This window comes from Pagrus pagrus (genome assembly GCF_965226575.1).
Source record: "Pagrus pagrus genome assembly, chromosome: 1".
NCBI lineage: Eukaryota > Metazoa > Chordata > Actinopteri > Spariformes > Sparidae > Pagrus > Pagrus pagrus.
The window spans coordinates 15,601,540-15,622,446 of record NC_140185.1 but is presented as its reverse complement, the minus strand read 5'-3'; the positions used below and the strand labels follow the sequence as shown (position 1 = coordinate 15,622,446).

General features: G+C 43.2%; 1 protein-coding gene across 8 annotated transcripts in view; it reads left to right on the top strand.

The window, feature by feature from the left end:
* nav2a (neuron navigator 2a) overlaps positions 1-20,907 on the top strand; it is a 220,004-nt gene that overhangs the window by 179,430 nt on the left and 19,667 nt on the right. For 6 of the 8 annotated variants that reach the window (XM_084354889.1, XM_084354887.1, XM_084354883.1 and 3 more), the window contains 9 exons: positions 11,226-11,355; positions 12,380-12,698; positions 12,938-13,655; positions 14,898-15,117; positions 17,025-17,299; positions 18,493-18,558; positions 19,291-19,335; positions 19,883-20,043; positions 20,397-20,579. In XM_084354889.1, coding sequence (XP_084211015.1) covers positions 11,226-11,355; positions 12,380-12,698; positions 12,938-13,655; positions 14,898-15,117; positions 17,025-17,299; positions 18,493-18,558; positions 19,291-19,335; positions 19,883-20,043; positions 20,397-20,579 — 2,117 coding nt within the window. The remainder of the gene's footprint in view (positions 1-11,225; positions 11,356-12,379; positions 12,699-12,937; positions 13,656-14,897; positions 15,118-17,024; positions 17,300-18,492; positions 18,559-19,290; positions 19,336-19,882; positions 20,044-20,396; positions 20,580-20,907) is intronic. The other 2 variants (XM_084354885.1, XM_084354886.1) reach the window with 2 other exon arrangements.

Here is a 20,907-nt window from a genome sequence, read left to right as displayed (position 1 = left end):
GCTCCATTGTGGAATCAATAGATTGCAATAGAATGTCAGATAATTTGAATCAAAGCTTTTTACTTGGCAAATGACTTTAAAGGAGACATAAAATGCTCATTTTCAGGTTCGTAATTGTATTTTGGGTTGCTACTACATAAGTTTACATGCTCAAAAAACACATCAGTTTTTATACTGTCCGGTGCAGCAGCAGTGTATTCCCCCTCTGTCTCTTTAAGACCCAACCTCACGAATACATAGTCTCCTCTGATTGGTTAGCTCACACATGCCTGACCCAGTACCACTAACAACACCAGAGCAGCTGTGCTAAATCAATCCTTATGTGCCCCACTAGCCACTAGACATTAATAATGGAAATGTGTGACACGGTGACGTATGTATTTCAGGAGCAGTGCTTTCTGTGGAGAGAGGAGCTTATGTTGGTGTGGACTTTGAACTTCAGGATCTTTTACTTGCACAAGAACATATATTAAACATTGAAGGAAAGGGGATACAAAGTATAGGTCTTCTTTAATTATAAAAGTTAAATGTTTTCATCATTATGATACATGTTCACATTGTTTTGTCTGCCCCCATTATGTGGAATCACTTGCTGAAATAGAAAAGGATGTTTTTGGTACTTCAGATGGTCTTTGATGATGGTTTATTGTCTGAAGTACAGTATGTCTACAGGTTTGTGTGTGTGTGTGTGTGTGTGTGTGTGTGTGTGTGTGTGTGTGTGTGTGTGTGTGCGTGTGTGTTAAAAGAAGTTTTTATTTCCAGTTTCTCTCAGGAGGGTCTTATTCCCAACTGCAACAGAACTTTGTTGTTAAGAGCATCTCATACACACACACACACACACACTTTACAGGCACACTTCATGTAACACACACATGCCCCGAGCCCCAATATGTTGTCTCTCCTGTCTGGACTTGAGCAGGTTCCCTGTTGGCCTCAGGTGGAGGAAGAGACTCTTCTGTTATCAACAACACCTGGCTCACCACCTGTCTAGCCCCACTACCTGTCTGTCTCTCTGTCTGTCCTCTGTAACCCCCACCTGCTCCAAAATAAACGTGGTGGTTTGCCTCCAGGCTCTCGCTGTGATAATAATCACTGGATGGGTCTCTTCCCCTCCCTCTGCTCCTGTCATTTCATGAGCCAGCGATCTTGTTCCCCATAGAACCAGGAGTCTATTTGTATGATAATCACAGACACGCAGGAACACAGCTTCATCTGCCCTTTTACCCCCTAAACCATCCTACAGTCGTACTTGTACCCTACAGTCGTACTTGGTTGGTGCCGACCTAAATGGAGACAACATCAAACTGTCAGTGCTGAACACAGCTGCTGTTTCAGGACTTGTGTCCAACATTAACCCCACACTGTGTGGGTCCCACTCTGGCCTGCGTCTGTGCGAGTCAGTGTTCAGTTACAAGGATCAGTGGCACCAGGGCAGATGATTAACGCACCTAAACTGTCTATGGTTGTCAGAGTTTGCATAGTATTTCCCAATAATTTTTCCATTATGAAACATGAAAACTTTTGGATTGAAATAAGGCTGGTGTTTCCTGTGAAGACAGTTTGCCATCTTGCAGCATAGTATCCAAATAAAGATCTACAGTTGATACAAGTCTGTAAGTGAAATTCATCCATTGTCGGGATGTGTTTTCATCAACTCAGGAATCTTGCCTCCTTCATTCTTGTCATTTGGCAACAAATTTGTTGATAATAATAAAAATTAATAATTAAAGCAGTAAGACCTTTATCTTTTAGTAAACATTCCAATGAAAGTAAGCACACTGTCACGGGACAGCAAAAACCATTAATCAAAAAACAAAACAAGAAAAATCTAGCACACCGTCAGTCATTTGAAGTTAATTCACAACATGATGGTTTTCAGACCTTCAAAGGTTAAAATTCAATAAATTGACTCTGTTTTTTCAATCGGCACACTTGTCAACAATGCCCTCTGGTGTTTAAGAACTTAATAGTACTTGTACTATTTAGACTGCTTGATAGCTTGACAGTAATGGTGCAGTCTCACCAGGACTGAAATCCACTTGCATGCTGTGGACGAACTAGATCAGAGGTGTCCAATCTTCTCCCTTCAGAAGAGCAAAACAGAAGCCAAAAACAGCACCTGTTGTATATTGTTGTATTAGTGTACTGTGTAGTTGTAAAATGGTGCTCGGATCGCAAGTTTCCAACGTGAGCATATTATGAAAAATAATGAATGGATCCTGCATATTTACACACCTTTTGTGATACATGAGCATCAGAAAATCGTTTGCATATAAAAGTCAAAGAGGAAAGTAAGAAACTTAAAATGAACTCGAGTCTTACTGGAGCTAGGTATGTGTGTTGGTGATTTAAAAAAGATTGCAGTGACCGCTTTGAGTCAGAGCTGACTGATGCAATCCTAGTTTTGTCAAGAAAAGCTAAAAAGAAAAGTCTCTTTTCTTTTGTACATGTATTTATCATCCCGACATTCACTGAGAGGAAAATGTGTTAAACATTTGGTCTGAGATACAGCCACACCTATCCATTGTCTGCTCTCCCCTTATCTTCTGCACTCACTCATACTCTCCACACTTTATGTAACCGAACACTATTCCACAGATATCCAGACTCTCACACAGCCTTTGACTCTGCTTGAATACTAAATACTATAAATGCCTCACAGCCATGTTCATGCTGAAAGCTGCTACGTCCCAGTGGTGTGGGAGTATGCGTGTGCGTTTGTGTGTGTTTGCAATGAAGTTAGGCCGGAGAGGCGTTCTGGGGCATGCTGGAGCAGTCTGACCTGCAATCTGTAGCTATTTCATTCAAGATGTGGGGTCAGATATGCTCCCAAGGTAATGAAGCTCCCACACACGCCCACATGCTCCAGCTGCTACTGCACAATGCTCTTCCACCTACACAGCAATAATCTCCATCTTTGTTAGTTTAGTCTTAATTATATTTTTTAGAGTTTTTTGTAGAGAGAAACAAATTCCCTTTGCTGGGTTATAATGATACAGTGTTATCATTATAACATGTTTTCAATGCAAATCCAAAGCAATTCTGTGTGCAAGCAGTGTCTCTTTCTTTGTAAATCTGCACAAATTTTCATTGATTCTCCTTTAGCGAAGTCGCAACACACATTTTTCACCGCTTTTATGAGTGAGACATCTTGACAGTGCTGTCGAGCCAGAAATGCCAAAATGGAGGAGGCTATCATAACTTCCACAGTCAGTTTTTATTTACTTTGAGAGTATAAATTGTTCCTCCAAAAATAGATAGGTTGCAGACATGAGTCAATGGTAAAAATACTTTATGTCTTTTGAATAAACAGTTTCAACTTATTGGCCCTTTAGTGATGGAGCAAAAAGCACGCTGTAACCGACCATTAGCATGCCACTTCAGTAACTCTGTATCAAGTGTATTGATGTGCAATCCTGTGAATGAAATTGAAAAAACTGTGCAGTACAGAGAAAGTAGAGAGAAGCTCAGAGAGCTTTTGTGACTGACTTTTGCTATCATGTTCCCAGCTGGCTAGCTTCTTAGTGGTTAGCTCACTAGCTAGCACTTATGTCTCTGCGCTTCTAGATCACATCTTTCATGAAGACGTGTGGATGAACTTGAATGTGCCGCTTGTTTGTTGGTTGGGTGGATTGTCAGCAGGATTACAAACAAACTACTAAACGGATTCCCACGCATCTTGGATGGAGAATGGGTCTTGGCCCAGAATAGATCCTGTTAACTTTTGGTGCTGGTCCAGATAAAGGGACAGATCTGGGAATTTCTTCTCAATTTCTTTACTATTGGGAGATTAGTAAAGGCGTGGCGTTTTTTGAACATTTAAATATCTCAGGGAACGATTCATGGATCTTAATGGGAAAAAACAGCCGTATTTAGGTGGCTGGTCTCTGGAATTAAATAAAGATGGGCATCTTGATGTAGAGGAGAGGAAAGAAGAGACAACTGATGGGGAATAGTACGGAGGTTTGTTATGAGAAGAGAGAAATCGAGAAATGATGCTTCAGTTGCCATGGATACTGTATCATTAGACCATCTTTCCTCCCTCTGGGCTTTTAACTAACACACCTGCCTCGCCCTAGGAAACACACACACACACACACACACACACACACACACACTGAAGAGGGTGGGGCTCTCACTCAGGTAACTAAGGGTTTTTCTCCCACACGTTCTCTTTTTATGTCAAACACTGCAGCTGGAACATCCACAGCGCTCTCTTGATCTTTGTACTCGCTCTTCTCTCGTTTTATTTGTTTAAGCTTGTTTGCGCTTCTCTGTTTTTGTCTAGTTTCTTTGCTTTATTGCTCAGCTGAAAGCAATGAGATGTAGGATTGACCCACAGAGAGGAAAAAAGAATGATATGCAATGTGGATTCAAAACCAGAACGTCTTGATTACAAAAGTATATGAGCCTCCGCCAGCTGAACTAGCCACCGAGCCAGCTGTTTTGGAAGGGAAACACAGAGGTCAGAGGCTCGGTCCAATGTCTCCGGTCCAGTCTGGAATCTGAACCAGGTCACCAGGAGGAAACTATTGGATGGAGAAAGTAGAGCAAAGGAGCTGAGCGTGTTGGACTTTAATTAATCTGCAGTGAGCACTCAGCACAGTAAGTTTTAATCCTCAATACCTCCCCTGACTGATATTTTCCGTAAGGTTGGGTGCTGGTGGGGAGTTAGCAGGTTCGTGCAGGTTGCAGCTTTAAAGTAACCGGATAAAGTTAATTATCCTCGCATCGCCATGTGAGCTGCAGGAAGAGCTCGGGGACAAAAGTCTGCTTGCAAGAGATCTCATGTCATGGACTCTTGAAGTGTAACAGGCAACAGACCCACATATTGGTAAGATTTTGTCCCCAATGAGCCCCAAATGGTGTCAGTGACATGGAGAATTTCTGACTTTAACCCTTTGAGTCACAGATTTCCCTTTTTACTTCACCTCAAGTAGCTTTAATATTTAAAAAATCCTCTTATCTGGCTGGCTATAGTCAGTTCTGTGGGTTTGAGCTGTAATTTGGCGTTGAATAGGCTAATATCTTAATGACTGCCCTCACCGTCTGTTACCATCCCATTTCTGTTATTAATCAATCAGCTTGTTGTTTCTGTGTTTCAAATTGTGCAGTTTAATGATATTAAAGAGTGTTCTGTAGTATATAAGCAAATATAAAAAATATGTATTTAATAAATATTTTTCATTGCGTGACTAAAAATTAAGCTCAGTTGGAGAAGGAACTGAAGGCATCTGCGGACGAACACATCAAATAGCAAAAAAAAACCAAAAAACAGGTGGCTGAATATTAACAGAGGAAACTGCTTAAAAGTTTTATTTCCTGAGAGGATCATCATCCGTCATCTGGAGACACTTTTAAAGAAGATTTCAGACCAGATGAGCGTAAAAACGGAGAAGTGAAGTGTGCCTTCATGTGGTACCTGCACCTCAATATTTTTATTATTTGGCCACAAGGAACCCCCTGAACCAATTTTGTAGACCACATGGGCAGAGACAGGACTTGCAGCATTATGTTTCGTTCTAGCATTGAGGCGACAATATGTTGGTTTGTGTGTTCTGTGTGTTTAAGTAGTGTGTCTGCACGCATGTGAGAAATTCCACGTTTGTCCCAGCAGTCCTTTAAATTTAGCTTTTCGCTGCATGAGTCAGTGCAGCGCTGTGGAGTCGTGTGCCTGCGTTCAGTCATGCGTGTCGCATGTGTGAACAGTTTCACTGTGTTTTTGCCGTGGATCCGGGTCAGTCGGTCGAATCCAAGGGAGTGTGTGTTTACACATCAAATAGAGAGCGAGAGAGAAAGAGACGAGCCAAAGGAAATCTGTGTGAAAGAGAGGCAGCCAGAGGGATCTAAATGCTTTGATAAATTCTCTGAGTGCAGATAGTAAATGTTTTCCCAAGACAGGAGACAATGGGACCAGACACGGGAGAGAGAGAGCCAGAGAGAGAGAGAGAGAGAGAGAGAGGGACATTCCAGAGTGTGTTGTCCGGTCCAGTCCTGTCATTTCTTGTCAGTGCAGGGACAGCTGTGTCATTTTCGTACCACACGGCTCCTGGTCTCCGGCCTGGAATGTGCCGGGTCCCGTCCCGGCGGCCCCTTCACTGCTTCCTGCACCTTCACACTTTGCCCATTTAGTGCTGACTATTGAAACTTCTAACAAAATACAAAAAAAATGAGTAGATCTTTTGATTAACAATCACATTTAAATGTTGTTGTGTGTTTAGAATCAATAACACTGCTTCTTACGTCTAGATTTACATATTTTTCCTTTGTGGATATTCAACAAATTACAGTATATCATAAACAAGACATTTAATTAATCCTGTACAGGTGATAAAGACGCCTGTGATCATATACCTCAGATCTAAATAGGCAGGATCCTGCCTGTATTATTACACGTTCAAACACTGAAATAAAATGTTCTACTCCCTGAGGCAAAGAGCAGCTGCAAGTACAGATACTGATGTGAAAACCCTAATGGTTCTCAAAATAACTGTCCAGAACCTGAGAGAAACATCTGTTGCCATATGTTCCTTTTTGACTTTATATTGTCACTACAAGAAGCCTTATATTTTCTTTTTTCATTTATGAACTTGTAGCATTCTGTTTCTCACACTCAACTGCAGCACTGAAAAACAGGTTTTGTATCTGCACATGTATACAAACAGTTCAAACTATATCAAGCCCTCATCGTCAAGATCTGATTTGACTGAAAATGGTTTTGAACAGTCATGTTGTATCATGGCATATGAAGAAAAACTTGTTTTTCCTGTTGTGACACGCAGACTATATTTCCTGATTAGAATAAACATGTTTTGCATGTCTCTGATGGTGCTGATATGTTTGGGATGAATGATGTTGTGTCCTCAACTTTCAATTCGTCCACGATGTCCCAATCCCTGAGCGCTGTAAGTCAGAGAGCCAGTCTTCCTACCCCTGTCTGTCTGTCTGACTGTCTGTCTGTCTGGACGTAGACAGAGATCTGGGGTGATATGGTCCAGCTGCAGTGTGAGGACCAGTAGTCGCCCCTCAAACACAGGAAATCCCCTTACTTCTGCTTCACAGCTCTGTTGTGGCCGCATGTCTGTGTGTATATTTCTGCGGCACAGATCCTGTGTGCATGTGCCAGAGTCGGACTGGGTTTTTCAGCAGGGGGGTTACAGTACTGCCGGGCCAACCAACCCATGGACCGACCACAGTCCCGAGGGACACGCACGAGAAAAGTTAAACAAACACAACCACAGCCTTTTTCTCAGGACACTTTCAGACACTCCTATTGGCTGACCCACAAGATAGCCTTTTTATTCATTGGTCCCTTTGCCTCCCCCACTCTGCTCCTCTCTTTAAGGAAGCTTTGGAGGTTTGGCCTCTGAACTCTGACCCCTTTGGGAAAGCAGAAAGCTTTCTAAAGGGACCCGGCGAGGGACGAAGTTCCTCTGTGGAATGTCTTGTTTCAGTCACTTTTTCTTTTCCACCACTGTCCTTTCTGACTGTTTCAGGCCCTTAAGTCTCATCAGCAAGTGAGAGAATTAAGTCTTATGTCATCTTGGTAAATGAAAGGCTTGCTCACAAAGTATTAAAGGTCCAGTGTGTAGGATTAAGGGGCATCTAGTGAATACTGTACCCCTTGCCTGTGTTGTTAGCTTCAGGTGATTATACACTAGTACAAACATTACATTTTTCATTGCAGTGAGCACCAGAAATAAGATCCCATCGGAGGCAGAAATTTGAAAATCCCCAAACTGTCCAAATAGCCAGAGTCTGCAGGAGGCCACTGAGAAAATCTGTTTTTTGTGATTTGGCTGAACTGAGCCTTTAAGATGAAGAGTAAGAAGCTTTCCCTCAGTGTGATGATCTATTAGTTTTCGGCCTTGTCAGCCTGCGTTTGGCACCACTTCCTCCCGGGGGCAGCCCGCAGTTAAGGCCTCCGTCTCCTGTGATTGGCCGTCAAGGGCTTGGTGGTTGTTAACTGGCGGGTAGCTTTGCCAGCAGGAGGCTGTGGGCAGGGCCACGCCACTTGGCCTGATCTCTAATTAGCACTGGCTTGTCAGCTAGTCAGGGTGGATCTGTCTGGGAAATTGCAGTCTTGTACACACAGACACACATACACATAAACCGTGGCCGGGAAACACACAGGAAAGCAGCAGTGGGGTGAGGATTGTCCTTCAGTTTCAGAGAGTTTGTCTGTGATCATGTGGCTTTGACTTGTGTTGCCATTTGATTCTTCTAAGGCTGAAGTGGCTTATATAGGGCTCGGGGTGTGTTTGTGTGTGTCTCAGTGTGCTCTATTAGTGGCAAGGCTGCAGCAGTGAAGTGGTTAACAGTCCCGGGGGAGGCTCATGTTACCAGCGGCAGGGCAGGTCCTTCCCTCCTCTCTCCCCCCCTAGTTTCTCTCTCAGTTAGTCCAGAGAGAGACCAACAGTGCCCGAGGGATGAAGCATCAGTGCAGCGAGCGACAAAGGAGCTCAATCTAGGAACGCTGCCAGGGCGAGAGAGAGGGCGAGAGACATTGAGAGAGCTCAGAGAGAGGGAGGCAGACAGAGAGAGAGGGAGAGACATTTGGCTGAGTGAACTCTCTCAGCGGCATGAAGTCATGAAGCTCTCTGTCCAGCTTGGCATTTTCCCTCAGCGCTCTGGTTCCCACGGCAACCCAGGCACCCTGACCAGGTAGATGCATATTTGTGTGTGTGCGTGCGTGTGTGTGTGTGTGTGTGTAGTGTGTGCAAGTGTGTCAGTGAACTTTGGCTATTGTAGTAATGATGACTGGTTTAGTCCGAGTTCAGGAAGCGAGAACTTTGTGGGTTTGTACACGTCTGTTTCTTCATGGCTGTCCACATGTCTTTATTTTATTTCTGTGCATTTGTGTGTGTATGTATGTGTGTGTGTGTGTGTGTTTTGGGGGGTGTACTTTCCCCTGTGGCTGTATGGACGAGTTGAGACGGTTGTGGTCACTCTAAATCTCTCAGCACCTCTCGGCTCGTCTGCTCCACGGATGCTTTCAACTCTGAAACTGTGTCTCCGCTCCGCTGCCGTTTGATTTATTCTGCTGGTAAATCCAGAAGGAAGTAGTGGTCTCCCTCTGTCTCCGTTTGTCAGATTGTTTGCAAGGTTTGTTCACAAAGCAGCAGATGTATTTGGCTTGAAGTCTGCTGAGGACCAGTTGATTAGATTTTGGTGGTGATCTGAATCTGGGATTTGAGCCATTGGACGGTCTTTGTTTTTGTTTGGTTTTTTTAAGCCATAATTATGATGTTGTGTTCGTGTTGGCGGTGGGAAAAGTTCAGGACTTTCAGGTTGGCTACTGAACAGCACTGCATTGATTTGCTGTCCTGCTTGTCTAAAAATTTGAATTCACAGGTGAATGATAAATGGAAGCTGGAAATCAACCCTCAGCACTTTTTCTGGGTGCAAAATGAAATGTTTCTGTATCTTCGCGTGTCAATACAGTTTATGTCAAAGTATCAACAATTGAGTCTGAGATTTTTCCTCATTTTTTGGAAACCGCCAATTTTAGACTGAATTTGATTTGGGCAACAAATCTTTGTATGGTAGCCTGTCATACTTCAATATTTAACGCTATTCTTTCTAGAAGTTTGGTTTATTTTGTTCAGTTAAAAAACAGAAGTATACATTTTATGTAGGATGCATTGATTACTTGGTAACACGTTGATTTGTTAAGTCACAATGATTTTGCTAATCAATCAGTTGTTTAAGTCATTTATGAAGCAAAAATGTCAAATATGTCTGGTTCCTGCTGCTCAAATATGAGTATTTGTTGCTTTATTCTTGCTTCTTTTTTCATTTTGTCGCAGAGTATCTTTTGTTTGGACCTACAAGTTTAGCAGTTTAGTTGTCATCGTGAGTAGTTTTGGATCTAAAGCTGTCTTTAACAATTTGAACATGTCATGTTTGGTTCTGAGAACTCATGATGGGTATTTTATGAACAGACTAAACAGTTAATCAAATTATTGGCACAACAAAATCAACAGCTTAATAATCGATAATGAAAATAAGCTGTGACTGCAGGAGTGGTTGATGTGTTAAGAAAGTAAGAGAAATGGTCATTGTGTCAACTAAAGAGACAAGAAGTTGTGATACCGTACAGCTCATTCAAGCCCTGTGTGTTCATACACTGTTGGCGGTTATTTGTGATTATTGTACGCGTGTGTGTTTCACTGCTGTCATACAAAAGACTTCTGGACTGGTTTTAATGTATCATTAGTCTGAACTGAACGGATGTACGGATAGTTTGACAACACCAGCTCTGTGTGTGTGTGTGTGTGTGTGTGTGTGTGTGTGTGTGTGTGTTTGTGTGTGTCCACTGGTGCAGCCAACCCTGCACTGGCCGTCACCATCAGCCTCCCTCTGGTCCTTTCAGAGTGATGTTTGCCAACTGGCCGAGCTTCCTGTCCCCCACAGACTCCCAGCGAATACACACACACACACACACACACAAACACACACACATATTTACAAATATCCTGCATTAACTCCCGGCGTGTTTGCTCTGCTTAGATGGGTCTGTTTGAACAACTCACACACACACACACACACACACACACACACACACACACACACACACACACACACACACACCATGATGTCACCCCTCCGACAAGCTTTTGTTCATATGATAGACAACCCCTTTCAGCCGGTTTGTGTGTATGTGTGTATGCGTACTCAAGTTGGAGCCAGTTTAGATGGAGAATAAAGGAAGGGAACCACCAGGCAGTCAGACACGCTTTGTATCCATCTTTGTATTTATCTTTTTATTTCCACTGCAGTTAATAGATCAAGTTTTTCTTGTCTTTTCATTTAAAGGCATGCATTTATCACATCTCTACACAGAACTTCACACTTGCTGTCCTTGTTAAATTAAGTGTACAGATTATTTTTTACATGTAGACGCATGCATCATTTGCTCAAATGGAAATCTCACTGCAGCTCCGAAAAGCATCTTGTTCGTCGGACTGATGCAGAGCAGTGTTGTGTTGTTGTTGTTATAATCAGCATCGCACCTCCCTGCTGTGTCTCCAGGCTCTACTGACTGTCTGCTCGGTGAATTTAGTGTCTGTCTTCAAAGAGGAATAAAACATGTTCCCAAAGAGCTGCCAACTAACAAGAGCCAAGTGGACTCCCCCATCCTCTCCCCTCTGGAAGATTAATTGTTTGAAGAGTATTAAAGTGAGTCTCTCTCTGTCCTCTGCTGTGTGTGTCTGTGTGTCCAGCTGGGATGACAGCAGCTCTGTGAGCAGTGGCATTAGCGACAACATCGACACAGATGACATCAACACAAGCTCCTCCATCTCCTCCTACGCCAACACGCCTGCTGCACAGCGCAAGGGCCTCAGCACACAGGTAATAATAACACAATAATAATACACTTTATTTATATAGCACCTTTCTCAAACAAGGTTCACAAAGTGCTATACATCTGTATTAGAGGAGTTGAAGTGAGAGCATGTCGGTGATGTACAATAATGTTTTAGAAAAGTTAAAGCCAATGGATTTTTAAACATCACATTGAAATGCAAAAAAATGTTCAACTCTTCACCATTTTTCCAAGAAAAGCAACTTTTTCATTGTTGAAGAATTGTAAACGAGATGTGGTAAAGTGGTGCAAACATATTCTCCCACTTGGCCTTGTTTCCCTAAGTCCAGTCTTTCCCAGCATTCCTCTGCATTCAGAGAAGAATGTCTGAGTGGCACAGCTGTGAACTCACAAAGCTAAAGCTGATGTTGACACTGGCCTCAAACCATTAAACACTGATTAAGAGCCACTATGGTCCAGGAAAACGATCGGTGAGACGATAATATTGTCAGCTGACTCACGTGTATGTCACGCACACCGTATTGTGGCTGATGTAGAACCAGTCAGCATGTGACGTGTGTCCATTACTGCTCGAGAAAAAACAAAGGAGGGCACAAAGGAGCCTTTCTTTCAATACAGCAGCCTGACACAGTGCAGGTTGATTAAGTCTGCCTCATCTGTCTGCTGGTGATAACACACATCGGCTGGACTGTTGCTGCAGCTGCAGAATCAACTCTGAAAGCAGCAATCATCCCTCAAACAACTGTGCTGTACTGATAGAAAAATAAAGGCTATGGTGAACTTGCTAAATCATACTTTTATTTAAAACAATTTTCCGAGCTCCAATGTGTTCAAATGGCTCCTTACAAGCTGCACAGGTGATGCTAGTGTGGATGCTGGCCGGATTACACAGCATGATGGTTGTGGTCATAAAATGGAGTGCTTTAAAGAGGCACTAGGCAACATCTCATAAAAGATTCAGGAGTAATAAATCTGACCTACTATGTGTGTGTGTGTGTGTGTGTGTGTGTGTGTGTGTGTGTGTGTGTGTGTGTGTGTGTGTGTTCCCAGCCTGTGACGGATGCAGAGAAGCACTCGGCCTCCACAGTGTTGCAACAGGCCTGGTCAGGAGACGAGGTGAAGAGGCCAGACGGCGGGTCAGACAGCGGGGTCAGGATGGAGTCGGGCTCCAAGTGGGGCCGCCGGAACCCCTCCGACATGTCTGATGAGTCGGACAAGGGCAGCTCAGGCAGGAAGACCTCCTCGGTGTCCCACACTGGCTCTTGGAGGAGAGGCATGAGCGCTCAGGTGGGGGTGACGTCCCCCAGGACTAAGAGCACCAGTAGCACAGGCTCCGCAGGCTCTGTTGGCCTCAAGAGCCACAGTTCAGGTAACACAGACGTTGACCACCAATAATAGAAAAAAGCAACAAATACATTCAAAAAATAAATAAATGAATGAACAAGTGATAAATACAATTAAATAATAAATAAAATAAAATTGAATAATCATACTTAAAAATACTTAAATATGCAAGTGGCATGTCTTGATCCTTGCTGATGCAGTTACATTCTGCAAGTCTTTCTTTATCCTCCTCCCCTCTGATGCCTCGTTCTGTTTGTCCTGCAGGTAAAACAGATGACGTGAAGGTGTCAGAAAAGGGTCGTCTGTCTCCTCGATCAAACGGTCTCCACCGTTCGCCCTCAGACACAGGGCGCAGCAGCAGTGATGAGGCAAAGAAACAATCGATCCCCACCAGCCGCACAGGGACCACAAACGCCCTCACCCACACTGTTTCAGACCCCCACTCTCAGACACATACGCTCACCTCACGCACCCCTACCAGCACTTTTGGCTTCAAGAAGCAGGGAATGGTAACCATGGTTACTGCCAGTGGCGCCACCATCACAAGTGGCTCAGCCACTCTGGGGAAGATGCCCAAATCTGGGGCTCGCTCACTTGCTGGAGGGCTGAAGGCTGGTGGGCAGGATGGTGGATCAGCGATGGGTCACCATGATGACGGCTTCCTCCCCATGAGCGCCCGCTCAACGCTGCAGTACCGCAGTCTGCCGAGACCTAGTCGCTCAGGAGCAGCCGCCCGCAACGGAAACCGTTCTTCCACCAGCAGCATCGAGGCCGCCGTGCTCTCTGTCACGTCTCACGGGAAAAACTCACTGAGCATCACAAAGTCCAACGGCGCAGGAGGCCTGATGGCCAATCAGACGGATCGGGAAAAGGGCGTCTCTGAGATCGACAACCTCAGGAGCGGAGTCGTGATGCAGGGCGGAGGAGCAGCGACTGTTCCTCTGACAGGAAGACAGCAGGTTTCTTCACCTACACTGCGCAGGTGATCACACACACACTACTACAAAGCATTATTTGTATCCTCAGTAGTCCTGTAGACATAGAGACGGCTAACAGCTAAGTGATGAGCCATACTGAGTGGGGCCCTTTTCTACAGGCTTAAATTTACCTGCATACAGCAGTTCTCTCTCACACACACACACACACATACACAGAACATTTAAAAGACAGTAATCATGAGCTCACAGTAAATGATAAACAGTGGTGAGTAAGAATCACACGTGTGGGCTTGTTTCATACACACACATAAGCTCAGTGGGGTTAAATCAGGCCATTGTGAAAGGCAGGCCTTGAGCTGGGCTGATCAGCTGCCAAGCCTCAGCCTTGGCGTTGCAGGGGGGAGGGTGAATGGGGAGGGTGTGGTGCGGTGGCTAATGGGAGTCTTACCTCAGCGCTCTGCCCTCATTAATGTGAGGGAATGATAACTCTTCAAAGAGGCTGTGTGCTGCCATTATCGCCCACCGCGGCTCCACTCATCACAGCCTGCCATTTAACTGTAACCCAGGATTAGCAGAGAACCAGGAGAGAGTTCTGTGTGTGTGTGTGTGTGTGTGTGTGTGTGTGTGTGTGTGTGTGTGTGTGTGTGTGTGTGTGTGTGTGTGTGTGTGTGTGTGTCTGTGTCTGCGTGTGTGCGCGTGTGTGTGTGTTGGCCTTGACTCAGATCTGTGCACTGTCTCTACCTTTTCTGGCTGCAGGCCCTCTTGATTTTATTCTTGTTACACAGAAAGTAAAGAATAATTGTGTTTTTAACCTGTTATTAGCGGTGGGGCCTAAAAGATGGTAAACTCAGTCAGCCTGCCTCCCCGCTCCACACTTTGGTCTAGAACAGCCATGAATATTTACATGAAATTTTTTGTTAAATTTGCTGTTTATATTCATAGTCCCTGGGGGATGAATCTTAATGATCACTTACCCCATGACATTTGTATTTGTGCCAGCATCAGGTTTAATTTACATTTATACACTAAAAAGCCTCAAGCAACTTCATCACCTGCAAAGATAGTTATTTAAAAACAATGTTAAAGTATATAACATGGTCTCCTTTATACAGACATTCAAATATCTTTTGAATGCTTCTTCCTCTAACACAGTGCTCCCTTTATTGATAGATATGATTTGTCAAAATTACAGATTTTGAGATATTTTAATTGGATGGATATTGGGAAATATCATTTGCTTTATTTTGGCTCTTTTATGAGTTCTCACCCTCGCTGATTTTCCATAGGTTGTTTGGTGGGAAGCCCAGTAAACAGGCTCCTGTCACCACGGCTGAAAACATGAAGAATTCCACTGTTATCTCTAACCCCCACGCCACCATGAACCATGTGGCCACGGTGCTGGAGTCCCCTGACGGAGGGCTGGGAGGCGGGGACAGCGAGACCAGCAGCCCCCTGTTCGGAGGCAGAGTGCATGGATCAGGAATAGGGACGCTCGGCAGTGAGCAGGTGAGCTAGAACATATAATATAAGAGAATAGATAATTGATTAGTCAGCTAACTCTTTAAAAAATAAGAGCAGAGATATCAAAATCATCCAGCAGCCCCTGGAGAATTAATGTCTGTGATTCTCAAGTAACCACACACTCCAGTGAGTGACGGCACTCGTGTGATAACGCTTCAACATACATAATGTGGAACATGTAAAAATGATTTTTCTTGTGTGTATTCTTGGGCTTTTAGGTTCACAGATCTTCAAAATGAAATATGTTTTCTTTGAAAACACTGAAGTAGTCTGGTTCATTGTATGAACTGTGTCACAGAAACAACCACTTATTCATTAGTTACGCTGCTATTTTTAGCTGGACACATTCTCTAACTGCAACTCTTTCTCTGAAAAGAAGGAAGTTTTGTAGTTTTTTTTTTTCTTTGGTTGCATTTGAGTTTGGTCTAGTCCAGACAGAAATATCTCCACAACTATAGTAGTAATCACCATGAAATTTTGAAAGACATTAATGTCCTCCTCAGAAATCATTGTAATAAATTATTCCTTAGAGAAGGTATAATCAATATGTTTTAGTGTATCAAATGACAAAGTTGGGACAGTGTGACAACGTTACAAGGACTGTAGTGGTGAACTTACAGAGAGCTTTATGGAACTTAACAGTGAGTTTCAGCTTCATTGTTTAGCTGTCTGGCCCACAACTTAATTGTTTCACCAATCTCTGTGTTGCCTTTGGCTGCAGCAGGCATCTGTTTTCAGCCGAACAGCTCTAATAACCCACTGTGCACCTACCTGCCCAGCAACAAACAGCAGACAGTCACCACCTTGTGGGTGAACAGATTGGAGCATTTACCAGCTAAAGAGTTGAATATTTCCTTCAGGGGTAGGTGGAGATCAAAAACAGAGCTGAATGTGAGAGTGAATGTTTGACTTATATTCATCAAGTGGCCAGAGACATGAATCCAAATGATCATTCTACTCCATTAGTGCTGGATATACATTAACTCTTATCAATTTAAAAGGTGATGACCATAACAAAATGATGTCTCTTTGGCAAGTGGACACTCAGACACAGAGTGAACCCTCGTCAGTGCAGCCTCCTTGCATTATAGATTAAATCAAGGAGGGAAAAAGATGCATGAGATAACACCTTTATGTACTTTATTTTACAGTTGGGTTTAAGATTAGGAATGACTGTACCTTAAAGCTCAAAGATGACTAAGTGTATACGTATGTGTTGAGTTTGTTTTTGTGACAAGGCTTTGGCAGAGACTCAAGGATGATTTTGTTCTCATCTGACTAATGCCACAAATCTGATGAATTCCTCAGACAGCTAATGAGTGTGTTCACTGGATGTTCAGCCGGGCAGTGTAGGTACTTGTTCGACTAACTGTAGGCTACATATTGTAGCAAAGCAGAAACAAGTGAGCATGCTCAGACACGAACTCTGCATCACCTTCTCACATGATTCATATGAATTTATCAGACAAGTTCTTAATCATACAGTGACACAGCGGGCATTGTTTTTCAGCAGTGTTCACAAACAGTAAGCAAAGGTTCAAAAGTTTAAAAAGTCAGTTATCTTAAAGCATAAAGGCCATCAGATAAACGTGAAAAGTACATCAGAATAGCAACTGTTTTTTTATCAATTATATTGACATTTATCTTCAGAAGTCAGAAAACATTTTTAAAAAATCACAATTTCCAAGATCCCAAGATAAAGTCTTTAGCTTGTGTTGTCTGACCAACAGTCCATAAACTAAATATATTCCATCTACAATTATATAAAACAGACAAAAGCAGCAAATTTGTACCTTAAAAACCTGTACTTTTCCTTATAACTTCCCAAGCACTAGAATACACAGACTGCCACTGCTTTCAAAAACAATAATGTCCTCTCTGTCCCTCCACAGGCCTCCAGTCCTGGCTCAGTCTACTCCTCTACCGGCCCCTCCAACAGCTTGACGTGGGGCACCACCTTCAGCAGCTCCTCTGCCCAGAGCAGGGAGAGCACGCTGGGCGGTCACGGCGGGGCTAGCAGCATGGGGTACCCCTCCGTCAGCAGCATGCACACCAGCAGTGAGTCCATCGACATGAGCCTGGGCAGCGCGGGTCATGGGACCCACAGGGAGGACACCCTGTCCGCTCTGGGCCGCACCGGCAGTGTCAAGACCGGCATGTCTGAGAGGTGAGGACATGCAAAAGAGGGGAAACCTAAACCTTTTTATTTTAAATTCTCATCTTCATCAGTGTGGTATATGAGGTTGTTTCCCAGGTATTTACATAAAATCTGTTAATTAGTGTGACTAACGGATTAACGTGACTTTATGAAAGTTGCATGAACTAATTAACAGACGTGTGAGTGTATTTTCTAAGTTTAACGCTAGTTTATTACAACTTGGTCTTACTTGAGTAATAAAGCAACCATATGTAACTTTTTTTTTACCTGTAAATAACAGCTTCAAACTAATTTTGATGGTACAGTGTCATGTAACAGGGTGAATTGTGTCTCTGTAACAGCGAGTGAGAGGGTAGGATCACAGCATTGCATACATTCAACATACAGGTTTTCAAGACACAACATTGTTATGGTGTAATGAGTTTTTTTTTAAGATAGCACCTACATTACAGACCTGGGTTTTGTATTTACAACAGTGTTTCTGCTTTAAAAGTAAAAGTCTGCTTCTTAAAGCTCTATTGTCTATAACCTTGTTGTTACAGATTAAATAACCCAACAGTTTGTAGCATTAAATAAGATTAGCTTCACTTCACCCAGCAAACACATTAAAATGCTGCTTACACTTAAATGCATCTGTAATAATAATGCAGTATTATATGTGTGATATAATGCTTTGAAAGGGGTCATACTTCCATACTTGCCAAAATGTAAGTACTTTTAGGAAAGTAAACTTTTGATTGCATGACTAACTTTACTAAAATATCGAAACAATTCCTCCATCACCGACCAGGTTAAAATCCTGCCCAGTTCAGACGTTAGTTCATTTTAAAGAATCCAGCTTCATGATGATGCACAAAGAAGGTGTCGCATCGTGTTTGCCGTTCTGTCTGCGCTCTGGCTGAGAAACAAAATCCCATGGCGTCCTCAGTCCATTATGCAGTTATTGTGGTCATTGTTGCGGATTCTGTCCTGACAGGTTCACTGTGTAATGTGGCAGGAATGTCTCGGAGGAAACTTAATAGCATTTCAAGTCAAAGCTTTGAGGCCATGACATCACCCTTTCTCACTGTGGTTTCTCATTAACTTCATTGGTGAAGAATCTCTCAGTTGACCTCTGTTCTGACGAATTTCTTCATCTACTTTATTCTCTAAAACTTCTTTCTCTGTGTCTGTTGTGCGTTTTCCTCCCTGTCTCCCATCAGTCCCCTCTCCTCCCCCTCGGCTAGCCCAATATTCAGCCGAAACACGCTACCTCGGAAGCAGGACAGGTAAATGCACCTGTGTGCAGTTTTAGGCTCCTGTTGCAACAGCTGTGGAGGTTCCTACTAAACCACCACCTGCTGCCACACAGAGAGCATCACAGAGAAGCACAGAGAGAAGCTTTGTGTGGTAGCTTGTTGTATTTCTTGGTTTGTGTGTGGAAGTGTGTCGCTCTGTGTGGTAGTTCGTGGTTATTTTTAGGACCTTCAGCTCCTGTACGAATGGGAATTTATGAGAGAGTGTAAACGTGAGGTTGTCTGTGTGGATGTTGGCAGCTTCAGTGTTTTTGTTCAGTGGTCTGCTTTAGTCTGTTATGACTGTTTACATACTGCCCCCTTGTGGTAAAGTTTATATCAGCAGATGTACCCAATAACTGCAAAAATCTCAGTCTTAAGGATTTATTTCTTTCACTATTTCTGAGCCCCTAAAGTCTTATTTACAGGAAAATAATGGAAATAATCAGCTAAAACGATGAAACAAATGAAAACTGTTTCAAGGATTTTCCATACTCGTGTCATTTGTCTTTATTCCAGTGTAGCGAGCTGCTGTTTCTTTTTTCTGGAAAAATCCAGAAGATTGGAGATTTTGCAGTGTATACTTTAGGATGAGTTACTGTCGATAGGAAAAATATCTTTGCAGGTTGCAAATAGCATTAGATAGTCTTTGAGAGATGTAGCCACATGTTTCTTTGCCTCCTTGCTTCCTTTGCTTTCCTGCTCTGAAGTGTTTCTCTCCCACAGCGGGCCACACTGTGGTAGAAACACTCTGCCTAAGAAGGGACTCAGGTACTGACCTCATTTCCTGCTGGACATGTTGCACTTTTTGCACACTGGTTCACCAAATTGTCTTCTGTCTTTACTTTTTCCTGCGTCCACATTCACCCTTCGAGGCTTATGCTCACGCTTTTAAAAATGCTTTTGAATTTTTTTTGTTTGGCACTTGGCACATGTGTTGTTGTGTTGTGCTTCTGTGAAAGAGGCATGTCGTACAGAGCTATCACCGTGTTTTGCTGTCGCAGCCATGATTTGGGAGGTTAAATCAATTTTCTTTGGCTTCTTTTTTCTGCTTTTTCTCACCAGTTTCTGTTGCTCACAGCTGAGAATCAGTCCATGTTTATGCTGTTGTAATTCTTGGTTTCATTGTCTGATTCATCCAATGTTAGATCCTGGCTACTAATCTGGGCTGCTTAAAAGAAAAAAAAGCCACCTCACTGATTGTAAAAAGTCATACAAATCACAATCCAGATCAACTTTTCCTGCAAAATCGAAGAATCAACACTTTTCTGTTTTGTGTCCTCGCTTCCACTTTAACCTTTTCTTTGACTCCCTGTAGGTACGGGCCGTCGCCACAGCTGCGAAGCCATGAGGAGGCACGTGATTGGCTGCGCTCCCACTCCACCAGTGGGCTGCAGGACTCAGCCAGTAACTCCCCATTCTCCCCCAGCTCCAGCCTCACCTCCCCCTCCGGTACTCGCTTCAACTTCGGACAGCTTGGTACGCTGCACACACCAACAAAACCAGCACTCCATGCGTATTTAGTTTACATTACTTTACTCCAGTCATTAAGCAATTCATTTGTTCTCTCTGCTGGTTTAGACAAAATCAAGACAATGAAACATGTTCAAAACTAGGAACATTAATGGATTAATCGTTTAAGATGAAAATGGCAAATATAACCTGATTTCAGCCTCTGAAATGTGAGAATTAGCTGCCTTTTTCTATTAAGTATTGCCAAGTTTAATGGTTTTCTGAGATGTTATATACTAAAAAATAAATCAAATAAAAACGTAAATAATGAAAAGTAAATCCTTACATGACTTACATAATTTCATATGATAATTTCACAGCATCCAGTCCGACCTCAGCAGCTCAGATCAACCTCGCCGGTATGCGCAACAACAGCCTGACCAATCAGGACGTCCCCTTTGACCCTTGCGGCGACAACCGACTGAGAAACTCGTGCATGTCGCTTGACGAGAAGACTCGCACCATGAGCAGATCGGGCTCCTTCCGGGACGGCTTCGAGGAAGGTAAGAGGACACAAGAGAAGGACGGATGCATATGAGACAAGTGAATTGAATATTCAGTGACTCTGCGTGAGTCAGATCTTTGGTGAAATCTGTTATTAGGTGTAATCCGTTTCCAAGACCTACATGCCTCCATCTCTCTATGACTCTGAGGCCTCCCCTTCCTTATTCCACATCCCCGTGCCAGGAGAATTAATATTCCATTTGTTTAGAGAACATTAGGACAGATTACAACTGCTCCTCCAAGAAAAGCCCTCGATCCCCATAGAAATCCATAATCAGCTTTGGTGCGGCTTTGTTTTTTTCATAAGCTTGTTTATTGGGGAAAGTA